This window comes from Haliotis rufescens, unplaced genomic scaffold, assembly GCF_023055435.1.
Source record: "Haliotis rufescens isolate VD_foot unplaced genomic scaffold, xgHalRufe1.0.p SCAF_12, whole genome shotgun sequence".
Lineage (NCBI taxonomy): Eukaryota > Metazoa > Mollusca > Gastropoda > Lepetellida > Haliotidae > Haliotis > Haliotis rufescens.
In genome coordinates, this window is record NW_025963802.1 from 454,202 (window position 1) to 480,065 (window position 25,864).

Sequence of the window (25,864 nt, forward strand, 5' to 3'; positions counted from 1 at the left end):
AGCACAATTTAGATGCAGTTCTCATAGACTTAGGATCGAAGTAGGCAGACATAGAAACAGCCAGAGAATTGAGAATATGTGAGCAATGTGGTTTAAATGTGATTGAAGATGAGCTTCATTTTCTGTTACTTTGTCCAAAATATGACCGCCTTTTTATGTAATCCCACTCAACAAAAACTTATATCGATCATGTCAACAACTGATAAAGATACTCTAAAAAATCTATCAATGTTCATTTATCATGCTATGTTAATTAGAATATGACCTTTTAAACGGATCTGTAACCACTCCCGAAAACAGAATTTACTTTCGGTATGGAATAAAACGTATCCTTATCCTTATAGATATGCGATCCCTGCATTCTAAATTCTGATCTCATGGAAAAACGAACTGATATTGCCAGAGAAAATTTAGTGCTTATTGAATAGTATTTCGTCAAATAAAAAAAAAGATTAGTTACAGGTGATGAAACATGGGTCTACCACTATGATCCAGAGTCAAAACGTCAATCCATTGAATGTGATCATTCCACCTATATTTCAAACTGAGCACCAAAGAAATTCAAGTCGTCAAAATCAGTGAAGAAAGTTATGGCCTCTGTTTTCTGAGATGCAAAGGATGTGATCCTTGTTGATCACTTAGAAAGTCAAAAGACGATTACCGGTGCCTACTATGCTCAATTGCTTCATCGCCTGAGAGATTCTATCAAAGGAAAGAAGCGAGGAATGCTGACTACTGGAGTTCTACTTTTTCATGACAATGCCTCTTCTCAAACCTTTTGACTAGCAAAGGCTGCTCTGCGACAATGTGGGATCGAAGAGCTTCCTCACCCTCCATACTCGCCAGACTTGGCAACAACTGATTTCCCCCTATTTCCCAAAGAACACCTTCGCGGAAAGCGCTATGACGACAACGATGACCTCAAAGCTGCCATGAATGTTGTTTTTTTCAGAAAACATCTTCCTGAATTGAAAAGCTTCACTATCGATAAGAGAAATGCATTGAAACACAGGGAGATTATGTTGAAAACTTAAGCTAAAAACACTTTCATAATTTTTGGTTTGGTTTGTTAGACTTAGAACATTTTGACCAGGTCTCGTACACCATAGTTCCTAAACCACTGGCAGGGGCGGTCGGGTAGCCTAGTGGTTAAAGCGTTCGCTCGTCACGCCGAAGACCCGGGTTTCGATTCCCGACATGGGTACAATGTGTGAAGCCCATTTCTGGTGTCCCCCGCCGTGATATTGCTGGAATATTGCTAAAAGCGGCGTAAAACACTCACTCACTCACTCACACTCCTTAACCACTGGCACGTATGGGTCTATTATTGGGCAGAGCCACAAACAATTTTAATTGCGAATCAAAACGTTTCTCCTGGCTCAACGATTATTCATATGATGTATGAGACATTCACAACGACCTTTGATTTAAAGGAAATATGTATTTTTAATTGCTCTGTGTGTGTCAGGCACCACCTGCACAGACAAATGAATAAATGCAAATACCTCTCACAGATGAGTCACAACGCTCGTCTCTCTCGTTCGAAAGTACTCGTCAGTATGTCAAATTGCCGAGAACCCAGAGGGGGTTTTGAATGGAAGGATACTGATGCCAACGCATACCAACAGAATGCCGGGGCATTTCGAAGAGGAATCACCACGGATGAGGCCATGGAATATTACTCTCAATACTGCCATCAGTATGAAGAGGTGAGGCATAATGATAACATGTGATACTCCGTATCCAATTCTAACCCGGGAACTTTCTAGGATAACAATAAAAATAGAGACATTGACAAGGCCATTTATACTTCAACTATTCTTTTAATTCTTCCCTTAAAAAGGGTTTTAAATTTACTTTAAAATGAAATGGAACACAACAGCATAGATTGTATTACTGAGCTTTTAAGGATTGTACACATATATTCATTTCTAGTATCGTCTAGAACGCGTTCTGAAAATGTTGGATGCGGTACGAATCCCACTGGCGTTACATGTGTGACAAAAAGGTATTCCCGTCATTTCCAAGTGTAAATCATTGACAAACAAGTGTCCGTTCCTGAAACACAATGACTCGTTTTAGTCTTCATCAACTCATGGTTGTCATAAGAGGTGACTACCGGGATATAGTGGTAAGGCTCACTAACTTGGTTGGTGCATGTCGCCGTATCCCAGTTGTGTCAATGGATTGTCAGCAGCTGGTCCAGACTCGATTACTTACAGACCGCCGTCATAGAACTTATATATTGCTGTGGCGACACAGATGGCCCAGACGCCTGAGTCGCCACAAATCACTGTGAAGCGTTGCGTTCATCAGGCATGTCCTGGTTACATTTACAGCTTTGTCGGCACCACAGCCATCCTCACGTTTTTTACAAAAGTGGCACACGTCAACGCCAGAGAATAATCAGTCTCGATTATCTGCTGAAACAGATTCCATTGTGCCCGTGAACATCCGGGTTAGAACAGGTCTTCAGCAACCCATGCTTGTCGTAAATGGCGACTATGCTTGTCGTAAGAGGTGACTATCGGGATCGGGTGGTAAGGCTCGCTGACTTGGTTGATGCATGTCACCGTATCCCAATGGTGTCACTGGATTGTCAGCAGCTGATCCAGACCCGATTACTTACAAACCGCCGCCATAGAACTGAAATATTGCCGCGTGTGGCGTTAAACAAGAAAGAGACACAGCATGTACTAACACGTACAAGCGATGGATAATATATTATTTAGGAACCCATAAAATAGCAAAAGGCCTTTACCATATACATGCGTTGCAAAATTCAATTTGTGATGGAGTTCGCGTCATGATCATTAACACATTTCTCGTGCAGCACATAAGGGCGACTCATACAGTATAAGTACACAGTACAAAGAGTACTATATATTTTTCAAGTACTTTCCACAATAGAATTTTTGATTAAACTCTTAAAGTGGGGATTTATTAAGTTTAAAAAAGTACGAATGTATTTTAAGTTTCGAGGATATACCCTTAGTTGTCTGATTAGGAATCACCTCGTCGCTGTGGGTCTGGGCGATTCTGTTTCACGAAACAACATTACTGATATGTTCTCTCCTTCAGAAGAACTATCTCTCTTTCTTCAGCTTATTATTGTCGTTATTATCCCCCGCCAAACAAAGTTGGCGGGGGATATACAAACGGGCTCCGTCCGTCCGTCCGTCCGTCCGTCACGTTTCGTTTCCGGAGCATAACTCATAAACCGTTCAATATTTTTTCATCAAACTTTGCAGGTCTGTCAGGTACATGCTGAACTGGTGCCTTTTGCTATTTAGAAATTTTAGAATTTTTTATTTTTTACGTTTCCATGGCAACAAGATGAGTAGTATAGTGTCACCAGGCAGGAGCTGGTTTTGGTGGAGGGAGCCTGAAAGGGTCCCCCAGCCTATCGGAGCGAGCGCAAGGGACTGCGCGTCGGGAAAGGGCGGGGAATGAAAGGTGTGTCTTTATAAGACAGAAAAGAATTCGTAAGTAAACAAAAGTAAAGGGTATTCAATAGAGCTATGTGTATGGCGTGCTGCCCTGAATAGACAAGCAGCCCAGTTTGAATTGAGCGCGCTTGACAACCTACGTGGCCTCGTCGTTTCTAATAACCCGCGCTCGCTAGAGCGTGCGACCTGGTTTGATGAATACAGTTTGTGTGTTAAAAGTACATCATACCACAATAGAGACGGTTTGTGTCAACATGATATACGCCGGGTAATTTAGGAATAAAAAATGTACGTCTAGCTGGATCAAATTCATCTTATACGGTCTACAAGTTGTACACCATGAACGTTAGATTACATATATAGACAAAATAGATAAGACTTCACAATCAGCAAGCTAGCAGTGTAGTTTACATTTAGCGCGCAACAACGAGGTAGTCATGTCACCCTGCATTGACTATAACGCTGAAGGCAGCCGGATTTCGAATCACCTGTGCTGCGTACTATTGTGAACCATTTGTAAAGAATTATTCAGCCCTATGTCCCGACTTGCTGTTTCAATGCTAGCTTTTCCATTTAACGCGATGACAAATAAACCGTACGGTTTGAGTCTTAACCGTGTAACATGATGTGCACAGTTTTACTTCAGAACGTGCTATTTTGAAAATAGATAGAAAACTTATAAGTACATGTACCAGTGTGACGGCATGAAGCTAGGTTTGTTGGGAAAGTGATGGAAGCAATCTATAGGACATTTTCATGTTTACAATACTCACCCTTAATTCGAAGAGAGAACAGAGTTTATCATGGAAAATTGTTTGACGAGGTAAATGTTTTATTGGAAATATATGTCGAAGTAGGTTTATTCATAGCTAATGTATAGCAGAGAGACTAAGCGACCGACCGCCCATAACAATGTCAACATACCCCGGCCTTTCAATTAATGTCAACATACCAGCCTCGCCTGAAGCTTCCCATTCATAAATTGTGTGACCAGTGTCCCGTATTTATGATATATTAGGGAAGATGTGTTGTACATTTGTTATTTTAAAAGGGAGTTATTTCAGAGAGGATATATATGGGTATTCCCCCTCATTAAACCTTTCTTTCGTTGGTGTCTATTAAACGTATCCGGTATTTAATACATTTGAATGATGTAGGAAAGTATGTGCGTGTAGATGTTGTACCTATATCCGAACACGAATGTGCGACACCTTTCAATAGATGAATTACGGTTCTAACCACGACACGCAACATGACTATGAGCGTGGTTAGCAGTTCATATTTATAAACACATCGTAAATGACAGATTTCTGATGGATGAACTCGCCCGCACACATGTTATGTTCGCCCGAACTGTAAACAGTAACACATTGATAACAGGAAGGGTGTGTGGAATGCACTCGTCCTTGTAAGGGTAAAATACGCGTTTAAACTCACCATTTAAACGATGACATTACATTTTTAGATGTATTGGTATCAGTGAGTGAGTGAATTTAGTTTTACGCCACACTCGGCATTATTCCAGCTCTAGGACGGTGGTCTGTCAATAAACGAGCTTGGACCAGACAATCCAGTGATCAACAGCATGAGCAGCGATCTGTGCAACTAGGAACCGATGGCATGCGTCATCCGAGACTGACCAATGGATCCCCGTCAGTCGCCGATAAGCATGGGTTACTGAAGGTCGATTCTATAACCCGGGACCTTCACGGCTGTAGTATGACGAAAACTATATACTAATATGCAAAAACTGAGAAAAAAACACAAACATTTCATTCGTATCATTTATTGATTCGAGTCAATCAGTTCCATACAAAGCCGTGATATACGAATGGACAATTGTATTCACTCTGGAACATTATTTAGTCACTCATATACACATGCTGCTGCTGCTCGAAGGCCCTATTGTTTAAACAGCCAGTCCATGTTTTGAAACACATTTCGCACTGTTGAATGTTTTAAGGTTGAATGGTTGTCTATAGTCCAGGAGGTCCAAGTTTCACAATTCCTCTCACGTAGAGGGAAATTCGGCGTTTCTTATAGTTCAAACGCCTCAGTTTAGGAGGTGTTTTCAAAATATGAATCAAACTAGACGCGTGGCGTTGACTCGGCAATCTCTTCAGACTGTTAGACTGATACAGTAGTGATAGGTATTTATGCCTAATCGTTCTGCTCACGATCATCATCCTCCTCCTCGTCATCACCGTCGTTATCCTCTGCAACGCTATCAGATTCAGTCTCACTTTCTATTTCCGGCATATCCATCAAAGGCAGGATCTCTTTCATCTTGGGTTTTAGGAGGAGTTTGATTTTATTTTTGAGAACGGATTGTTCCGTGGAAGGATTCATGTCTCCCAGGTTGTATAGCATGTTTTGAAACAGAGGTGCCTCTTTAAAGTACGTGGTATATTCCATCGCATAGTTGAGAGTACTACGCACTAGATCCTCCCACCTCAGTTTCAATCTTCTCTCAATCCATTCTTGCGTTCGTCCCTGTCGCTTGTACTGTTTTTTCTGCAGTTTCATCTTGACATGAAACGTATCGTACACCTGCTTCCAGATGCGTTGTAAGCCTACATTTTGCCACTCCTCGGCTTCCATATTAATGAATGTTGACTTCCCACGTGGAGGTTTGACGGCAAGACCACTGCCTTTCTGGGAAGAGGCTAGGTCGTCAAAGTCACTGTCATCGTCATCACTCTCGAGTCTGGCACGCTTTCTCTTAGGTTGAAGGCTATTGGCCGGACACCAGTGTTTGATATGTCGCTGTAGATCGTGCATGTTATCTATCAGCACCCCGCAATCTGCGCAAGCCGTGGCCATAGTCAATGATGTCTCACTACTCGTGTCTGAATCGGTTTCAATTGGAGCGAGCTGATGTTGGGGCAATCTCTCTTCTTGTGTCAGAGGACTATCCAGAGATTCTGTTGTAGTCAACTTCTCCCTACGCAGATCAGGTTCAGACTGTGCTGTTGTTCTCCTGTTTTCCTCATTTATGAGGTTAACATGCAGTCGATCCTTATCTTTGGTGGTAGGTTTTAGATCGATGGTGAGTTGTCCATAGGGTGTTTCAGCAAACTTTTCATACATAGCCATAAAGTGATCCATATGTTCGGGGAAAATTCTACGAGCGAAGAGTTTGATTTGCTGTTTATCTATGGGGGAATGAAACAGGGTGACATAATGCGCGTCCAAAGCAATGTCTCTCGATTCCTTACCTCTCGGAAACAGATTTTGTATCAAGAGAAAGATCAATACATTCTTGTGATGTGAGGTTTGAGTAAACAGCCGCGAAATACGCTTGTCGTGCTTTGCTTCGGCCAGGAAATCATCCAGGACCAACACGTTCTGTTGACGAGCATCAAAGTAATCCTCGTCCAAGATATCGTAGGGAATTCCTTTTACAAAGGTCAGCTGAGGCAGCTGCTCACCGAGGTCCTTATATAATGGCTGCCATTGAGTATAACACCAAACGATGCGGGTAGGTTGGGGTTGGATCAGGCCATGCCGGAGTACATGAGAGGTAAACACAGACTTTCCACAACCACTGGGTCCCACAACGAGCGCATTTGAGGGAATCAGGAACTTGAATTGTTCTCGAAGATCAAATATACATGGTAAATGAGGCAGCCACGAGTGGACTTGCGATGGCGGCAGCGGCGGCGGCGGCGGCGGCGGATGTGCTTGTAACGGCGGGTTGGCTTGACGCCGCGGCGGCGGTGGGTGGACTTGCGGCGGCGGCGGCGGCGTTAGCGGGTGGGCTTGTAATGGCGAGTGGACTTGCGGCGGCGGGTGGGCTTGTAACGGCGGCGGTATGCTATGTTTATTTCTCCTGTGTCGTAACATGACATCTCTCCTTGAAAACATTTTTTCACAGTCCGGACAGGTGGCAACCCCCATGGTGATCCAATACGCTGTGTGATTAGAGGGTATGAAGCTTTCTTTTATACCCTTGACTCTGTTGACGCTTCAAGGCAGCAAGTGCCCATTCCACCACAGCCTTCACCTCCGACACATGTTGTATTTTCACGGGTTGGGGTGTTGTCTTCGATCCCTGTTTGGTTGTCATCGTTTTCATTTTAGGTGTTACCTGTCTCTTCTTTGTCTTCAGCGTCGACTTCTTGGCTGCTTGTGGTTTCTTTCTCTGTTGTGATTTTCTCAACGTAGTCTTCCTAAATATATCTCTAGGGTCAAGTCTAATCTCTGATGCTTTCTTCATGTTGTTCACGTCCAATCCGTTTGCTGGCGAGAGTAAAACTGTTTGTCGGGCTACACTACTGTAGAGTTTATACTGTCTTACACGTGCAGGGAATCTTGGAAGACACTCTTTTCTCCACAGCACACTTGTGAGTATGTTAAAAAAGCGATCATATTAGTATATAGTCTTCGTCATACTACAGCCGTGAAGGTCCGGGTTATAGAATCGACCTTCAGTAACCCATGCTTATCGGCGACTGACGGGGATCGGTTGGTCAGTCTCGGATGACGCATGCCATCGGTTCCTAGTTGCACAGATCGCTGCTCATGCTGTTGATCACTGGATTGTCTGGTCCAAGCTCGTTTATTGACAGACCACCGTCCTAGAGCTGGAATAATGCCGAGTGTGGCGTAAAACTAAATTCACTCACTCACTGATACCAATACATCTAAAAACGTAATGTCATCGTTTAAATGGTGAGTTTAAACGCGTATTTTACCCTTACAAGGACGAGTGCAATCCACACACCCTTCCTGTTATCAATGTGTTACTGTTTACAGTTCGGGCGAACATAACATGTGTGCGGGCGAGTTCATTCATCAGAAATCTGTCATTTACGATGTGTTTATAAATATGAACTGCTAACCACGCTCATAGTCATGTTGCGTGTCGTGGTTAGAACCGTAATTCATCTATTGAAAGGTGTCATACATTCGTGTTCGGATATAGGTACAACATCTACACGCACATACTTTCCTACATCATTCAAATGTATTAAATACCGGATACGTTTAATAGACACCAACGAAAGAAGGGTTTAATGACGGGGGGAATACCCATATATATCCTCTCTGAAATAACTCCCTTTTAAGATAACAAATGTACAACACATCTTCCCTAACATATCATAAATACGGGACACTGGTCACACAATTTATGAATGGGAAGCTTCAGGCGAGGCTGGTATGTTGACATTAATTGAAAGGCCGGGGTATGTTGACATTGTTATGGGCGGTCGGTCGCTTAGTCTCTCTGCTATACATTAGCTCGTTCTTGCGCGCTAAATGTAAACTGCTAGCTTGCTGATTGCGTAGTCTTATCTATTTTGTCTATATTTTTTCCATACAGGTTGTCTAACGTTCATGGTGTACAACGTGTAGACCGTATAAGATGAATTTGATCCAGCTAGACGTACATTTTCCCTACCTACATTACCCGGCGTATATCATGTTGACACAACCCGTCTCTATTGCGGTATGGTCGTACTTTCAACACACACCCTGCATTCATCAAACCAGGTCGCAGGTCTAGCGAGCGCGGTCAATTTGAAACGACTACGTGAGTTGTACACTAATTGTAATTTCTACTAACGCCTGAAATAAACGAAACTTTTATCATAAATAAACAATTTGAAACGACGTGGTCACGTGAGTTGTCAAGCGCGCTCAATTCAAACTGGGCTGCTTGTCTATTCAGGGCAGCACGCCATACACATAGCTCTATTGAATACCCTTTACTTTTGTTTACTTACGAATTCTTTTCTGTCTTATAAAGACACACCTTTCATTCCCCGCCCTTTCCCGACGCGCTGTCCCTTGCAAGATGGACTTAGGTTCTGTGAGGGTAGGGTTCGTTTCCGGATCATAACTCATAAACCGTTCAATATTTTTTCATCAAACTTTGCAGGTCTGTCAGGTACATGCTGAACTGGTGCCTTTTGCTATTTAGAAATTTTAGAATGTTTTATATTTTTTTACGTTTCCATGGCAGCAAGATGGACTTAGGTTCTGTGAGGCTAGGGTTCGTTTCCGGATCATAACTCATAAACCGTTCAATATTTTTTCATCAAACTTTGCAGGTTTGTCAGGTACATGCAGGACTGGTGCCTTTTGCTATTTAGAAATTTTAGAATGTTTTATATTTTTTTACGTTTCCATGGCAGCAAGATGGACTTAAGTTCCAAACTCTTCTTTTTTTTTACAATTTCCATGACAAGTTCCACCTCGGTTAAAAAAGGTTAGGGTTTGTTTAGATTTAATTATGTAATAAATTCTGCAACAGGGGCGGGGGATATAGCCACGTTAGTGGTAAACTCTTGTTGTGATTGATTTGCAAGTGGCTGTTTCGTACCTGAGCTAGCAGATACGTTGTGTTGTGTATATATTTTAGTATTTTGTCTTCCCCACTTATCGCCAACACAAATCGTGACATGTTACTATTTATCTAGGTTATAAACATAATCGTGAATTTGTTTCTGGAAAAAACGTCGAGTAAGTGTGGTGGTATTTTTTCATGACTTAGTGAGATGACCTTAAGTTGTGAATGGGGGAGTGAGTTTTCCACGGTTGACAAATGTTGCATCCATAGATACTTATTGCACCTATCATATGTTGTAACCAGTGCCATGCCTGACAGTGTGTCCATGTACCGTATTCGACGTAATAAGCGCCCAGGGCGCTCTCAAAATTAGAAATAGGGGGCTCTTATTAGAATATAATTTTGGTGAGAAAAAAAACAGAGTTGAAAGATTGTAAATTTTGTGGTGTATGCTGACAGCCTGAAATGATATAAAAGAAGAATCTGTGTGTATTATACACGATAGATATAATTTCGAGAATTTCATTGCCCATAATTAAGGTGAGTGAGTGAGTGAGTTGTGTTTAACGCCGCTTTTAACAGTATTCCAGTTATATCGCGGCGTATCAGCTTAATGTGGGAGGGAACCCCGAAGTGATGCAGGCCTCAGACGTTTACCACTTCGGTGCAACCCACGAGCACGGGTATAGTGCTGACAAAACTAGAAACATAATCGGGGCGAACCGGGATTCGAACCCACGATCAAAGGTTTCTGGCGTGCCCAAGGGACGCAACTCTGCACAACTCCAACTGGAAGTCCAACACTAGCAGTTAATTAGCAGTAATTATAAGTTTATTGCCTGGTGCATTATATACAGGCCGTCGTTATAAATAGGTTTTATCTTGCTGACTTCAGTGTTAAAAAATAATATGATAGACGAGGATCCGTAAAACGTCGCTGATGTACGCGCCATTCCTCAGTTTCATATTGTGAAAGCAATTACACTTCACGACAACTATTTCACTGGTTGCAATCGATACTTGCAATTGAACACTATTGTTACAGATGACAACTTTCAAGCAGTACATTCAAGGATTGACTGTGGAGTTTAGGTAATTGGGGTATGCATCTAAAAATCGATGTGCAAACTGTGTGAAATCCGCGTATACCAAAAGCTTTGATCGAGCTTTGTCAACTTCAAAGGAACACAAACGTGGGAACATACCAACCATGACGCCATGCTAATAGCACCACCGTGTCCTTGTCATCAGTCATTAAATCAGTAGTTCGTAACCAATAATCACGATTTGTTTTTTTCTGAATATGAAATTTATCAGCTTGTGCTTTGAAACAAACGTATAGAAATTTCATCTAGCTGAACTGCGGTTAACAGGTACAAAGATAAAACAATAGGTGCAGGTAATTAATTTAAGATCATCGATATACATGCAGCTGAAGTACAACTTCTTGGCCAAATTCCCATACTTTGATTTTGCAAATCCCAGCAAAAATCTCGATTCATACGCAACCAGATCCGCAAGGAGCGGGGTACCTTTGCTTCACATTGTGAAATCAATCACTCCTCTACTCACTCAAACACATCCTCAGAGACTCAATTTTACACTCATTCAGTGACTCACTCCGACACAGACTCACTCACACACCCACTCACTCACACACCGACTCACACACACACCTACTCACTCACACACCCACTCACTCACACACCCATTCACTCCGACAACGACTAACTCACACACCCATTCACTCCGACACCGACTCACACACACACCCATTCACTCACACACCCATTCACTCCGACACCGACTCACACACACAAACACTCACTCTGACACAGTCTCAATCACGTCCTCAATCAGTGACTGACTCCGACGCTGACCTACTCACATACCCACTCACATACACACACACTCACACACCCACACATTCTCTCTCACACACACTCACTCTAACACCGACTCACACACCCACTCATCAACTCACTCACGCAACCACTCACTCACACACAAACACACACACATACTCACACACACACACACACTAAAATACTCACTCACCAACTCACTCCGACACAGACTCACTCACACACCCACTCACTCACACACACACCCATTCACTCACCCACATATTCTATCTCACACACACACTCACTCTGACACCCACTCACACACCCACTCATCGACTCACTCCGACACAGAATCACTCACGCATCAACTCACTCACGCAACCACTCACTCACACACACACTCACTCACTAACACACTCACTCACACACACACTCACTCGCATGCCCACTCACCGTGTCCTTGCCATCAGTCATTAAAACAGTTGTTCGTAACCAATAATCATGATTTGTTTTTTTCTGAACATGAAATGTATCAGCTTCTGCTTTTAAACAAACGTATAGATATTTCATCTAGCTGAACTGCGGTTAACAGGTACAAAGAGAAAATAATAGGTGCAGGTCATTAATTTAAGATCATCGATATACATGCAGCTGAAGTACAACTTCTTGGCCAAATTCCCATACTTTGATTTTGCAAATCCCAGCAAAAATCTCGATTCATACGCATCCAGATCCGCAAGGACTCACTCACACACACAAAGACTCACTCTGACACAGACTCAATCACACCTCACTCAGTGACTTACACACACACTCACGCACACACACACACAGTCATTCACATACCCACTCAGCGACTCACTCCGACACAGACTCACTCACACACCTTCTTTCCCACTGGCTCACTGACTTGTTTCTCGTTGACGTGAAGGTTCTCTGCCCAGGGCGGTACAACGGTCCCCGGATAGCTGCTGATGCTATGGCCCGATACTACCCCCGGGACAGGGAGCAGAAGAAGATCATTGACATCGCTGCAGGGACGGGATTTGTGGCTGAAAATGTAAGTATTGACACGACGTTTATCCAGGTCACTTTAAACTTCTTGATTTTGGCTTTCCATTTTGACTTGATGTACTGTATGTTGGCAGTGCACATGATCCCTGTATTTCTCGTTCTATTCTCCGAATGGACGTCATGTCGTAATATATGATTATGCGTCGCAAGCACACATATTGCCATTTAGAGTGTCGCGTGCCATTAAGCATTAATTATATCGTTTGATAAATATTTTTAACTAAACATACGAACTGTGATTGTAGATACAACGATGCTTATAAAATGTATTGTTTGTTAATAAACCTATTCTTGAATAAATACACTTTTTTACAACAATAAATGAATCGCATCCTGTTACCAATATTGTAAAATGTAATTATAGTTATAACCTTGCAAAGGCAAACCCGAATAAGCAGAAGTGGGTTACATACACATACCCTGGTTTTCAAGCTGGAGTTTCCAAGTACGCTTCAAAAAGATCAACACGTAACGGTCATAAATGACCATTTGAAAAAGCATACATTTAAAATCCGCAACCTCAACCACGCTGCCACCAAATAAACCATGCCTGGTGCGAGTTTGGCAACGAGAAGACTTTGTTTCCCTCGAGGCAATACCTTTTTACAAGAGAGGTGAGGTGAAATGGGGTTAACGTCGTGTTCAATGTTGCTGGACTTAAATAGCGACGTGGTGCGCGCGTGTCTGTGTCTGCTTGTGCTTGCCTGGACTAATGCCGATTTCATAGTGCTAGCCCACTGCGATACCATGAATACCACTCTGACACTATATACTGACTCCGAGCCGACCAGTCTATGTTTTGGCTCCTTAATGCCGAACGCCAGACAGGGTAACAACAATTACCATTTCTTAACGTCATTTGGTATCACGTGGCCGGAGATCGAATCTCTGACCTCAGGGCAGACGCTCTATCCACTAGACCACGGAGGCAGTCTCTTTACAAGTGAAAATGCATGACATAGTGAGTGAGTATAGTTTTACGCCGCTTTTAGCAATATTCCAGCAGCATCACGGCAGGGAACACCAGAAATGGGCTTCACACATTGAAAATAAATAATATATAAGTAAGGGTAACCGTAAAACCACATATAGAGGGACATGTAATACACACTGGGGAAAGACTATGCTGATGTTTAAAATCCTGTCTTAGAAAGATTAATGTCGTAACTGCTTTCGGGCGTCCAGAGCGACCCTAATACAGTTACTAAATGTATTGCCGCTCCTGGTCCTCGTGGTCAATTACGCCAAGACATTGCCACTCGCCTTGTCCGCCGCGGCTCGGTTCCGCCAAGGAGTGATTGGTCTAACGACACTTACTCCAAGTGTCTCTATCAGCATTCACACACGCATGATAAAGAAACGGAACACCAGTTTTATACTCACATAGTTTTACTTATTCTCAGCCCATCTATCAATACAGGACAGGATCAGACCGGCCAGACTCGTCACTAACTGGGGAAACTTAGAACGATCGGGATTCGACTCGATCGATTGCAAACCGCGCTCTCCTCTCCTAATGTTGAAGGTATCATTTTATAGTGTTCGGGCCTGGCCTGTCTTTGTCACATGTCACAATACCTCATTTTGATTCGTTAAAAGTTCAATCTGACCATGAACTCATGTGTGTCGTAATCGGAAAAATACAGAAGCCCACGTGCCAGATTGTTCATCTCTCTATTGATTTTGTGACTCGCATCTGGAAGCTCCAAATGAACTATACCTTGAAACTCTCTAACTAATGACTAATAACTTTCATTAACTAATGGACGATAACCAAGAACCAATCCAATGATAATTATGAAATGTCCAGAATACCCTTGTGATAAATGTGAAATGTCTTTTATCTATTGATTCCTTTCAAACTAAAAGTTCTGTCACAAACTATATCTAATGCAACTCCTCATTGCAGCTATAATGGTTTTATTTGTTACCATTTTCTAGATGCTTTTTTAGATGCATCTTAAACTTATAACATTAAGAACCCACGGCAGAGTTTGAAAAAAGGACGGATACGTGATCAAACGGAACCCTGGATATGTTGCTCGCCATAAAGAAAACGTGTTCAGGAAATATACTCCCAAAAAACGAAACGCCTAACCGAGTGGATATTACGATGAATATTGTTTCTTTCACCAAAATGGCTTCTAAATTGTTAAAATACGCCGTGGATCATCTACATCTACGGGTTTAAGCATTTGGAATAGGAAATTGTGCCATTTTGTTTTGAAATTTTCACTTTTGATTCGTTGTTCACAAATTTCTAAAACATTTCGCCCAAACGCTACTTTGCAGGTTTCACAAGTGGAAATCATGGAAAACGTACGGGATCGGCAGGTTGGATTGTGAGCTTATTTTGGCTACGTCTTACGACGTCATCACCGCCTATAACACGTTCGTTGGCATACCAACGTGCAAACCAGGAATCGGCCACACTGGAGACAAATATGGTTTAGTGATGATTCACGTTTTCTCCAACAAAGGCGTGATGTCCGAAGTCGTTTGAACAGACGTGTTAACGAACGTTTTGCCCATAACTGTGTACGTCAGGTGAACAGATTTTGTGGAGGAAGTGTCATGATGTGGGAGGCAACACAACGTACGAATCTTTTTCACGTGCAAGGTAATCTGACCACTTTACGTTACAGGGACGAACGTTTGCAACAACGCCTCCTTCCTACTATTGACGTCCAACGTCACGGGAGCCTTTCTAGCCAATATCAACATAAATGGCCTTCCTTTGCCATCCAGATTGCCAGATTTGAACCAAATTGAGCATCTTTGGAATGATCTCGGCCGATGACTACGACAGCGTCAGCCGAAGCCTGCAACACTTCATGAACTGACTCGAACACTGCAGGAGGAATGGAGAATGATACTTGTAGCGGTAGGAGAAAGCGATGGAACGAGATAATCTTAGTGGTATGCACAGAACATGTGTTTATAGAATTATCTCCCTTAGAAAGAAAAAACCGATTTGTTGTGATGAAAGCACGTGGTGGAGAATTGGCAAACTGCGATGTTTCGATGTAAATGAAGAGGAACCATGGTGTTCACGGAGTCTAGGATGTGTATTTGAGTAGCTGTATCTGAATAAATCCTCTAACTTTGAATTTTGTGTTTACTGCGAGTTGCACGTGCGAATGCGACCCTAGCGGGGTACCGCTATAATACTTATGGAGACTAATGCAGTCAATGCCTAGACGTTGCCGTGCGGCTATGCAACCACGTGGTGGTCATAACAGATATTGAACTTGACGTCACCACTGTTTTACAGAACGATTGTTCATTCCCTGTCATGCTGTGAAATAAACCTATTAACGGTCGAATGTTTCAGCTTTGCGTTTGCTTTCGACATAATGAGAGCCACACAAACATTGAATTAAATAGTTTTAAACACTTTCAACAAAACATAACGGGCTTAATATATTCGCTTATATAGAAAAAATAATAATTAACGCATAAAATGTAATCTTTGTTGATATTTCATAAAATATATCTGTATTGGCAATCCACGTAAGCTTATGGTACGTGATTGTGCCAAGACACTTGTATTCAGTTACAATATCAATTTTCTTACTTCTCAAATCAAGTTCTTTTGTTACATGTACATTTAACTTGAGGTATTGTTTTACGTGCAGTTTATATCATACCATATTCACTCCGGGGGGGGGGGGGGGGGGGGGGGGGGGAGCTTATCCAAACCTTATGGCTGCATAGCTTACGCTGGTATTTACACACAAAAAACCCACACTATTTAAACAATAAATACGAGGTCAGGTGTTATCGTGTTTCAGTTGAAGGCCCATGGCTTTAAGCACGTCGACGCCCTGGAACCATCGACTAGTATGCTTGCCAGGGCTAAAGAGAAAGGCCTGTATGAAACGCTCTTCGAAAACATGTTGACAGAAGATCCTTTACCGATAGAAACTGGTTAGTGGACATATTTTTTCAATGCATTAACATTGAAAACAATAATCTTTTTATATTTACTTGTATTATGTGGACAGATTTCCTTCAAATAAACCCCAAGATGTATTCTTTGTATTGATGTTAATACCAGAAGGTAGTTGTGATTGAGGCATCACACACAATAGCTCTATTCATCATATTTTACTTTAAATATGAACAGTGTTGCTAAAATAACTTGCAAGGGCTGGAACTACTGGAATGTTGCTCGACATAAAGGGAAAGTTGACTATTGGAAAGTTTGAAAGTCATCCCTCTTGTCATACAGTCTTGACGAGAGTGTTTGTCACTCTCAATCTTTATGCATATATCGAAATATGAAACAGACGAGGCGGTGTCACAGGCCTCCTTCATCCCCAGTTCAGGTGGGTAAATCAGTTGAAGGTAATCGGCAATTTGACTGTTATAGAATGATATCTGATAATTGTTGTATCTGAAGAAAACAATTCTTGGACAAATTGCATTGTTTTGATTTTGGCATTCTGTGTTAATTCTCATGTAAGTTGAAGGATCGACAATTTACCTATTGGTTATTGTGATACATAAGCCTACTCCTGAAAAAATGAAACTGTTGTGGAAAAATAAGATGTTTTAAGATGTAGCAGTCATCGATGACATATTAACAATGACAGAATTTAAATGTATTTGTCATTATTTTTATTTGCAGAAAAAATAGAAAACGCCGCAGAGAGGGTTTGGGTGATCCTGGCACAGTCAGGCTGGTTAGGCTCATAATCAGCTCAGGGCCCTTGCCCCCTCTACACCTTTAGTCTCCCAAGCTTAGTCAAACCCACCCAGAACGTTTCGGAGAATGTGAAGACTCCCCAAAACTGGAGTCTTCTGCATCACCAAGATTATCAGAAGGGCTATATTCCTGGTAGCAAACCCGGGTACTCTCCCAATGTCAGTCAACAGATTGGGAGGTACCAAACCTAAGGCACCCAGAACAATGGGGAGTCGGACAACTTGGTACTTGGGATGCAGGCGTGACATTTCGAAAGCGAGGTCTGCATATTTGCCATGTTTTTCCTGAATCTTGTCAATCACATTATTGGTGTTTAAAAGGGACAGAAAATTCAATAATATAAATGATTTCATTGGATTTATCAAAAAGGACAAGATCAGGTTTGTTGGCCTGGATACGTCTGAGGCTGAAAAAGGACCTATTCTAAACAATTTTGTCTTTATCATTTTCCATGACGCCCTCTACATATTCCGGGTCGTACCATGGATGGGCCTCTGTGTCAAAACCACAAGCATGGCGAAAACAGTAATAAAATGATCGAGCCTGTCCATCATGTCACTTAAGATACTGTGTTTGTGCCAAAGCTGGGTATCCACTGACAATGTGTTGGACAGTCTCATTAAATTCATTACATAATCTACATTTCATATTTACATTTTGATACAAAATCACACATTGACGGTTTCGAGTGGGAGGTGACTGGTCCTGAGCAGGAAACAGAGTACCATCTGTTTCACTTTTCTGGCCAGCCGACTTCATCCAAGCGAAGGACTCTGCAGGGTTTCCTATCAATACACTGCACATAAACTCGATGCAGTGGTCGCTCAGGAAGCCTCTCCTTGAAAAACTGAGTCTGGACTGGCTTGTTTGGCACTTCGCTTGGTTGACACTCATTTCTGTACCGTCCAGCAGTACAGAACCATCAACATAATCAACACTGACAGTTTGTCCCACATCCTTGGCTCGTTTTAGAAAACTATTATTAATAATAATAGTAGTAGTAGTAGTAGTAGTAGTAGTAGTAGTAGTATCATGATTTGTATTGTTACTGATGTTGGTGTTTTAATATTATACCCTTTATCATGATAAATAGCAAAAACAGTATTTAGTTACTCTTCTAAAAAAGAAACGCCAAGCCAGATTTGTGTGAGGTAGGAAAATACATTTATACGAGGAACCGTACAAGGTATTGAGCCAGAATGTTGTGGAGAGAACACTTGGTGAATGTAGTCATCTCAGTTATCGGTACATAGGAAAAGTCCAAGGTGAAGGTCAGCTACCCTCAATAACGCGTACGTCCCCCGTTGGAATCGATAGCGGGCTTACATCTCCTGCCCACGGAAGAGACGAGTATGCGAATCACATCCTGGGAATGGTAGCCCACTCGGCCTGCAACGCAAAAGCCAACTGCTGCTATCCAATTCATCCCAAAGGTGCTCCATCGGGTTCAAATCCGGGGATCTGGAGGGCCTGGGGAGAACATCAACGTTCTTGTTGTGTAGACAGGCTCTTGTGATCCATGCTGTATGCGGTCGAGCGTTGTTCTGCTGGAAAACACCGTTGCCGTTGGCTCCAATTGGTGAGGACGTGTGGTAGGAGAATTTCGTTGATATATAGTTGAGCCTTACAATTGCCCTGGATATGGACCAAACCTGTCATGATGCCATGATGAGAGATATCCGCCCACATCATTACGCTACCCCCACCAAACATGTCCACTTCCTGTATGCCGGCGTAACATTTTCCCCGACGTATGCAGACCCGTGCTCTTCCATCCATCCATTCTGCGCAGTCCGGGTATTTGGGATGCGGTTGAGGTGGCTGTGGTCGTCCTTTCACGTAGGTGGAGCAGTCGGATGTACCGATCTGGGTGAGGGTGGTTACACTTGGCCGTCCCGACCTTTGCCGATCACGTGTTGACCCAAGCTGTTGAAACCTATCCCATAGCCTTGTGATGGTGCTGGGAGCTACCTTGAAATCCCTGGCTACAGCTGATCGGGATTCCCCTGCCTGCAAGCGGCCTATGACGTTGTTTCGTTGCACTTCTGTTAATCTTGGCATGTTTTTGAACTGTTACTGTTCGATTGACGCAGATGCCAAGCAGTCCGTGCAGTTCAATGGCCCTTTGTTAATGCCCTGGATTCGTTTTCCGATTCGTACGTTTTTTCCGACTAATGGTTTGCATGTCCTTGTTGTGATCATTTGGATCCGGGAAATTTGTCACTGACACTATAAAACATCACACCTCTTCACTCTCCACCTCTTGGTCCGCTAATTTTGTTTTTGTGGCCCCAAATATCCGTATTGCGTTTCAGTTTTGAAGAGTATATATAAATGCAATTGTGGTACCTTCGGTCATTAAGTTCTCTCTGTACATTGAGCAGGGGAGATGGATTCTAATCCGTTTTAACGGTAATGTCCACGCCACATCACGAAATGGGACACTCGGACAGGGGAATCAAGAACAGACCTTCGGTATGATGAACCAACGCCTACCACGACGCCTTTCAAAGTATTAAAGATATATAATGTGTTCTATTTTTTATGCCGACAGATACGTACGACTGTGCTGTTGTTTGTGGTGGATTTGGGGAAGGACATATTCCTTGTTCTGGATTAACGGAACTTCTCCGGATCACAAAACCAGGTAACAACGAGAGGATATACCCATGTGAAAAACATACATACATTGGTTAACACTGACGCATTCGAATATCAATTACATGTATCAAACTATGTCAAGGATACTAGAGAAAGCCAGTCATCCTATATTTGCCACTGATGATCATGCATTTACTTTTACAGGCGGAGTGATATGCAATGTGATGAGAGAAGAATATTTGGTGAACGTGGAGGAATACAAAGAATGTCTTGAGCCACTGATGAACTCATTAGAAAAAGCAGGAAAGTGGACACTTGTGTCACGTGACGTCGTCCCAAACTATTTCATTGACCTGCCAGGGATTGTATACATGTACAAAGTTAACTGACCTCTACAGACAGATCCACTGACCTCCTCATAGGCCTATGAGGCATCATAGTCAGTAATAATTTATCTCTTGCAAGGAAAATATATTAGGATATAAGCAGAAGCCATATACCGATATATGGTCTCTGGATTTAAGTAATAAAAGCTTCATCACATTATGGGATCATGATATCAATTATAAAGTCAATAAGAAAACCTATTTTCTGTGATACATATGCCTGTTCAGACAAAAATAGATAAGCGATCTTGCATACAAATAGGACATAAATCCACAGTGACGATATAGGTGCATGAATTTTATGGTTAAATCAAAATTATATTTGAACTATGACTATTAAATTGACATATGCATCTATCCCTTTCCAAATGTATAAACATTTCGCTTTTAGATTACATATTAGCCTGTAACTATATATTCTTTTTAAAGAATTGGAAACATGTATGCATCAGAGTATAAAGAGAAATAACAATATATATAACAGTGTGCGAAAAAAAAAGAATAAGACAATCAATATCGCTTATGTGTCTTCAGTCAACCCCCTGAGTCGGGGTTGTTTAAGAATATTGAAGCACAAAGCTGAACGAAATGATCAAATATGTGAATTTCATAAACGCAAACGCAAACGCCGGAACTTGCAAAAATTTGAGCCATCTTCAGCAAAGTTTCATGTTTCAAGATGCAGCAGTGGAAACTGTGGAAATCAATTTTTCCAGGCAAAGCTGATTCTGTGTACGCTCAAGCATGGTCTGCCCCGCCAGAAATATTATTCATTTGATAGTATGTGAAGGTCACCGGTGAATAAAGATGCATAAGACACACTACATGTTTAAGAGGTCCAGTTCGTGTACACAAGCATCATATGAAAGATCCCAGAACCAGATGTCTTCTCTCAGCACTCCCCTTGATATGTGCGGAGTTGGAAAAGTCTTTGAATTATAAATATTCAATATATATATCTTCTGGGTCTCACCACATATTCTCCAATAGTGACGTTTAAGGGTCGTTTTAAGTTCGTTTAAAGTAAATATTGATCACCTGAATTTAAACATTGCACAAAAGGAAGGACTCCCGTCGACAAGAAACACGAAATCCCCTTTCCTAAAACCAGAACAATAGACATAAAAAATGTTATTCCTTCTATGAATTATTCCTTATGTGACAGTGCTGGGTAAGACTTTTATTCAAATGATATTGTAAAACTGACAAGATAAATATTTCACGAAGTCAAACACGAGTCCACTGAATTAATTACCCTGTCAGTGTAGAAGTATTTCCGACGAACAATAATAGAAGTAATATACATACTCCAATATGAATAATTATCAGAAATCTCATATCTTCTGAAACATGTATCATATTAAGTAAGGATAAAATTTATGGGTGAACAACTTCTTTATTACAATTATGAGCGACGTTTCGGTGTAGGTTCTAACACCACTATCAAGCAAGTGATGTACAGAGTATGATTGACAAGTATGTATACAGGTAGGAGGCAGTGTTTATTCAGAAGAGTAGATGTAGTTACACTGGAGTGGAGAAACCTGTTATGTACACAAAAGGGTAGTAAACATATTGACCGGCGAAGTCAGAAATATAAACAGAAGGATGAAGCCAGTAATATAAACAAAATGATAATGACTGGTTGGGGTCTTTGATGAGTTGATGGTATACTTTGAAGGGAAATTTATGTGATCATGATCAAGCGAAGCACCTCTGTTTGAGAATGATTTTTTTCAAAGGCTCCACTTCGCTCTGTGTATACCTGAGAGGGATGAGAGGCTGCTGTTGTCCCTCAAGGTAATGGATCTACCTCTTCGCTGAATCCGTAGGACAGCCAAATGGCATCCCTGACCCATCTATGATGATAAGGTGTCATCATAAGCTTGGGTTTTATAGTCGCTGATCATGTCATGAGCAATAATCTTAACTCGAAAATGGTCCTGCTCCTAGATCACTGAACAAGGACTTCGTAGTCCTCGGGGACCACTGGAGTGAATCCACGCTTTACCTTTTAAATAAGAGCAAACTTCCGGAAGGTATAACGTTGGTTGGTTGGCTGGTTTGTTGTTTAACGCCGCACTCAGCAATATTCCAGCTATATGACGGCGAACTGTAAATAATCAAGTCTGGACCAGACACTCCAGTGCTTAATATCATGAGCATCGATCCACGCAATTGGGATCGATGACATGCATCAACCAAGTCAGAGAGTCTGACCACCCGATCCCGTTAGTCGCCTCTTACGACAAGCATAGTCGCCTTTTACGGCAAGCATGGGTTGCTGAAGACCAATTCTACCCCGGATCTTCACGGGTCGGAAGGTATAACGACGAACTAGGAAGATCAATATTAGAATAATGCCCTTCATGGACAAGAGGTGCTAGTAAGGTAACCGTATCTAAGTTCTTGTTTTGAGCTACACAGCTATCACTGAGGAGCACACTATGTGATGCAGTTCTATGTCTACATAAACCGGATGCTTTCAGACAAGAAATCACATCTGATTTACCACGTTTGGCATCTGTTTCACTCCACAAATACATTATTCCATCCCCAGTTTTTAAATCATGCAGTCCAAAATTGTACACCTACACATTCTGAAATGTCTGAAAGGGGGAGATTTTGTTGACAATCAAAGGATAAGCATCTGTGTTTTTCATCCAGATCAAAACAGGAGTCAGCATTTATATTGTGCATTTCATTTTCTCTCTTTAGTTCAGTTGATGTTTTCAGTCTGTCCTGATGAAAAAGCGTCATTGAGGGAGATTTTAAGTCTGATTCCCGGTCTCCGAATTATCAACTAGTGATAGTAGTGATTGGCGTGATGGGAGTGACTTGAAATGGGCCTCAACGTTCTGTTTCAGGGTATGTCTCTCACTCCCACCATTCGCTGCAGTTTATTTACTAAGTTGCTCAAAAATGCACTTTCCAATGGCATGGGTGTTCCTAAAGGCCTGTGAACAGTAATTCACCTCTCACAAGTCGTCGCCCTCCGCCTTTTCGCGGGTGTAAAAGGTGTATGAAACCAAATAAGCATGTAATCCTGTTGTATCATCTGCATGTTCGCACAATTTTTGGAAGTTTCTTGAAACAAAAGCAGCTCCAAATTTTTCAGAACTGTTATTCTTGCAAGTACAAGGCTGGCCGATTTCCCCTTCACCTATTTACATTTATCTGTATCTGTGCCAATCATTTTTACATCTCTTCACTGTTGACCATCGGGCATGTTTTTCTAATTTTAATTTTTGTTACTCGATTCTGGATCTTTCTCTGTACTCCTCAGGTGCATAATCTGGATCGCTATCCTCTTTGTTCACATTTCATGTCTGATTCAGTTGCATTATTGATTTCCTTTCCCTAAACAATATCTTGTGTAACACAAGAAACAACATGCTCTAGAGAAGACATTCCAACGTAAGAAGTCTCTCGATACTACAATATTCTCACCGAAATTCAACAATCTCACTACACAGAAACAATGTACAACAAAAAGTATGTGTCTTCACAGAATGGGGCTATCACTATGAATATTTACAAAACCTTTCTAAGTGTTAAGTGATTTGGTTGGTTGGTTGGTTTGTTGTTTAACGCCGCACTCAGCAATATTCCAGCTATATGACGGAGGTCTGTAAATAATCGAGTATGGACCAGACAATCCAGTGATTGATATTATGAGCATCGATCCACGCAATTGGGATCGATGACATGCATCAACCAAGTCAGCGAGCCTGACCACCCGATCCCGTTAGTCGCCTTTTACGACAAGCATAGTCGCCTTTTACGGCAAGGATGGGTTGCTGAAGACCTATTCTACCCCGGAATCTTCACGGGCTAAGTGTTTAGTGAACACCAATGTCACCTGAAAATACTATTATGATTTACACATGAACAACAGCTTGTTTTCTCGTCTTTTTGCTTGACCTGGTACGAGCGAAGGGACAGGATACGCTTACCTTTTCGCGAACACGTGGTATCATCACTGTTTGATAATGATTTGATGACATTGATGGAATCGTACAAATGATTTAACATATCATCTTGATAATTGTAAACTTCAGTATCAAGGAAGTTTTGATAATACGAGCATCACTAAATTTGATTCTCAATGTCCATAGATAGCGCCTGAATATTGATATAGTAATCATTCAATGATGACCCTTTTACTACATAAATCATCAACGCCAGAGAATAATCAGACTCGATTATCTGCTGAAACATATTTCATTGGGTGTAAAAGGCAAGATTGTGCTAAAACATATACAGAATATCATTGATGTCACCAGGTGTTAGTGAATAGTTTATATTTGTATATATTTGTTGGATGTTTCATGAGCTCCTCCGTCCGTTCCATCGTGTGCCAAATTGGGAGAATGTTGTCTTTTGACAGTGTCTCAGCCATTCATACATTTGCATATATACTTAATCGCTGTTGCAAATAACTCACTTTAACGTGTTTTAATCTTCGGCTGAGTCTTTGGTCCTGAACATTAGAAGAAAGAAGAAAGTATATAAATCGTCTCTACCCTTTACGGTTTTTTAAGGCGTGTTTAGGCCAAAACTCTTACCAAGTATAAAACACGCGCATATCAGTTAAAGAATGTTTAACTGTATTAGTGTATTTCCCTGCAAGACATCTAAATGTAAAGACGTGTGTTTTCAGAAGAAAATGTTCTTAAAGTATAACACAAAAGTGTTTTTATACATAGACATGATAGACATGATCAAACATATGCAAGTAGTATCCAACTATAAATATCGAGGTATTGTCTTCACATCCAGATTAATTTGGTCAAAAGCGTGTGAAACATTAGCACTACACTACTGCCTAGAAGTTCATTCCCCTTACACGCATGGGCAACGCGTTACGCAACCCGTGTGCACCCCGTCGGTCACCCGAGTGGAACCCGTACGCCACACGTGTGATACCCGTGTGCAAAGCGTGTCACACTCATTAGAGGGGGAACAAACTTTTGACCAAAGGAGGACCCATGGGCATGTCTACCTGAACCTGGACGTGGTAACAAGGAGATGACTTTTTGATTTCCTGACGAAAAATGTTAATACACATTTTATTATATGTACTTGCTGGTGTTTCAATTTTAGATGTGATTACATGGTGTCTTGCGATGGTGTTAAGAGAATACATGATCCTGTTACATGTTATTGCTATTCAAATGCATTTATTGTGATTTGACATTAAGCGTCTGTGGTACGACTTCCAGTGATCATGTTTATGAGGTTTGGTGGGGCATTGTTTTTATTGGACCCTAATTACTTTATGATGGTTGGGCCTCTTCGTCTCAGCTCCATAGCCGTGACGCTGGGAAAGGGCAGCATTTAATTAATGAGAGTAGAATATATCCTGGAGGATACACTTGAGGGAGAGGGCTATACTAATTACCGTACCACAGGAAGAGACCTGTAGACGTGAGCACGGGGTTGTGTGTAAGATGGCCGTCGCATAATGGCCGCCAGGAGTGGTAAACATTGAGCTAAAG

At 41.7% G+C, this 25,864-nt stretch overlaps 1 protein-coding gene across 1 annotated transcript; it reads left to right on the forward strand.

Annotated features, from left to right (window-relative positions):
- The first annotated feature begins 1,559 nt into the window (after nucleotides 1–1,559).
- Nucleotides 1,560–20,641, forward strand: LOC124117263 (methyltransferase-like protein 27). Its single transcript, XM_046479068.2, has 5 exons — nucleotides 1,560–1,709; nucleotides 12,523–12,651; nucleotides 16,460–16,595; nucleotides 19,931–20,023; nucleotides 20,182–20,641. The coding sequence occupies exons 1-5, from the start codon at nucleotides 1,560–1,562 to the stop codon at nucleotides 20,364–20,366; spliced, it is 693 nt and encodes a 230-aa protein (XP_046335024.2). The 3' UTR covers nucleotides 20,367–20,641.
- Nucleotides 20,642–25,864: the final 5,223 nt, after the last annotated feature.

Excerpts from the sequence above, each read along its gene's own strand:
- LOC124117263 (XM_046479068.2), top strand. The coding sequence starts at position 1,560 with ATGTCAAATTGCCGAGAACCCAGAGGGGGTTTTGAATGGAAGGATACT. Across the intron at positions 12,652-16,459 it reads CGGGATTTGTGGCTGAAAAT|TTGAAGGCCCATGGCTTTAA; the intron begins GTAAGTATTGAC and ends ATCGTGTTTCAG. Across the intron at positions 16,596-19,930 it reads TCCTTTACCGATAGAAACTG|ATACGTACGACTGTGCTGTT; the intron begins GTTAGTGGACAT and ends TTATGCCGACAG.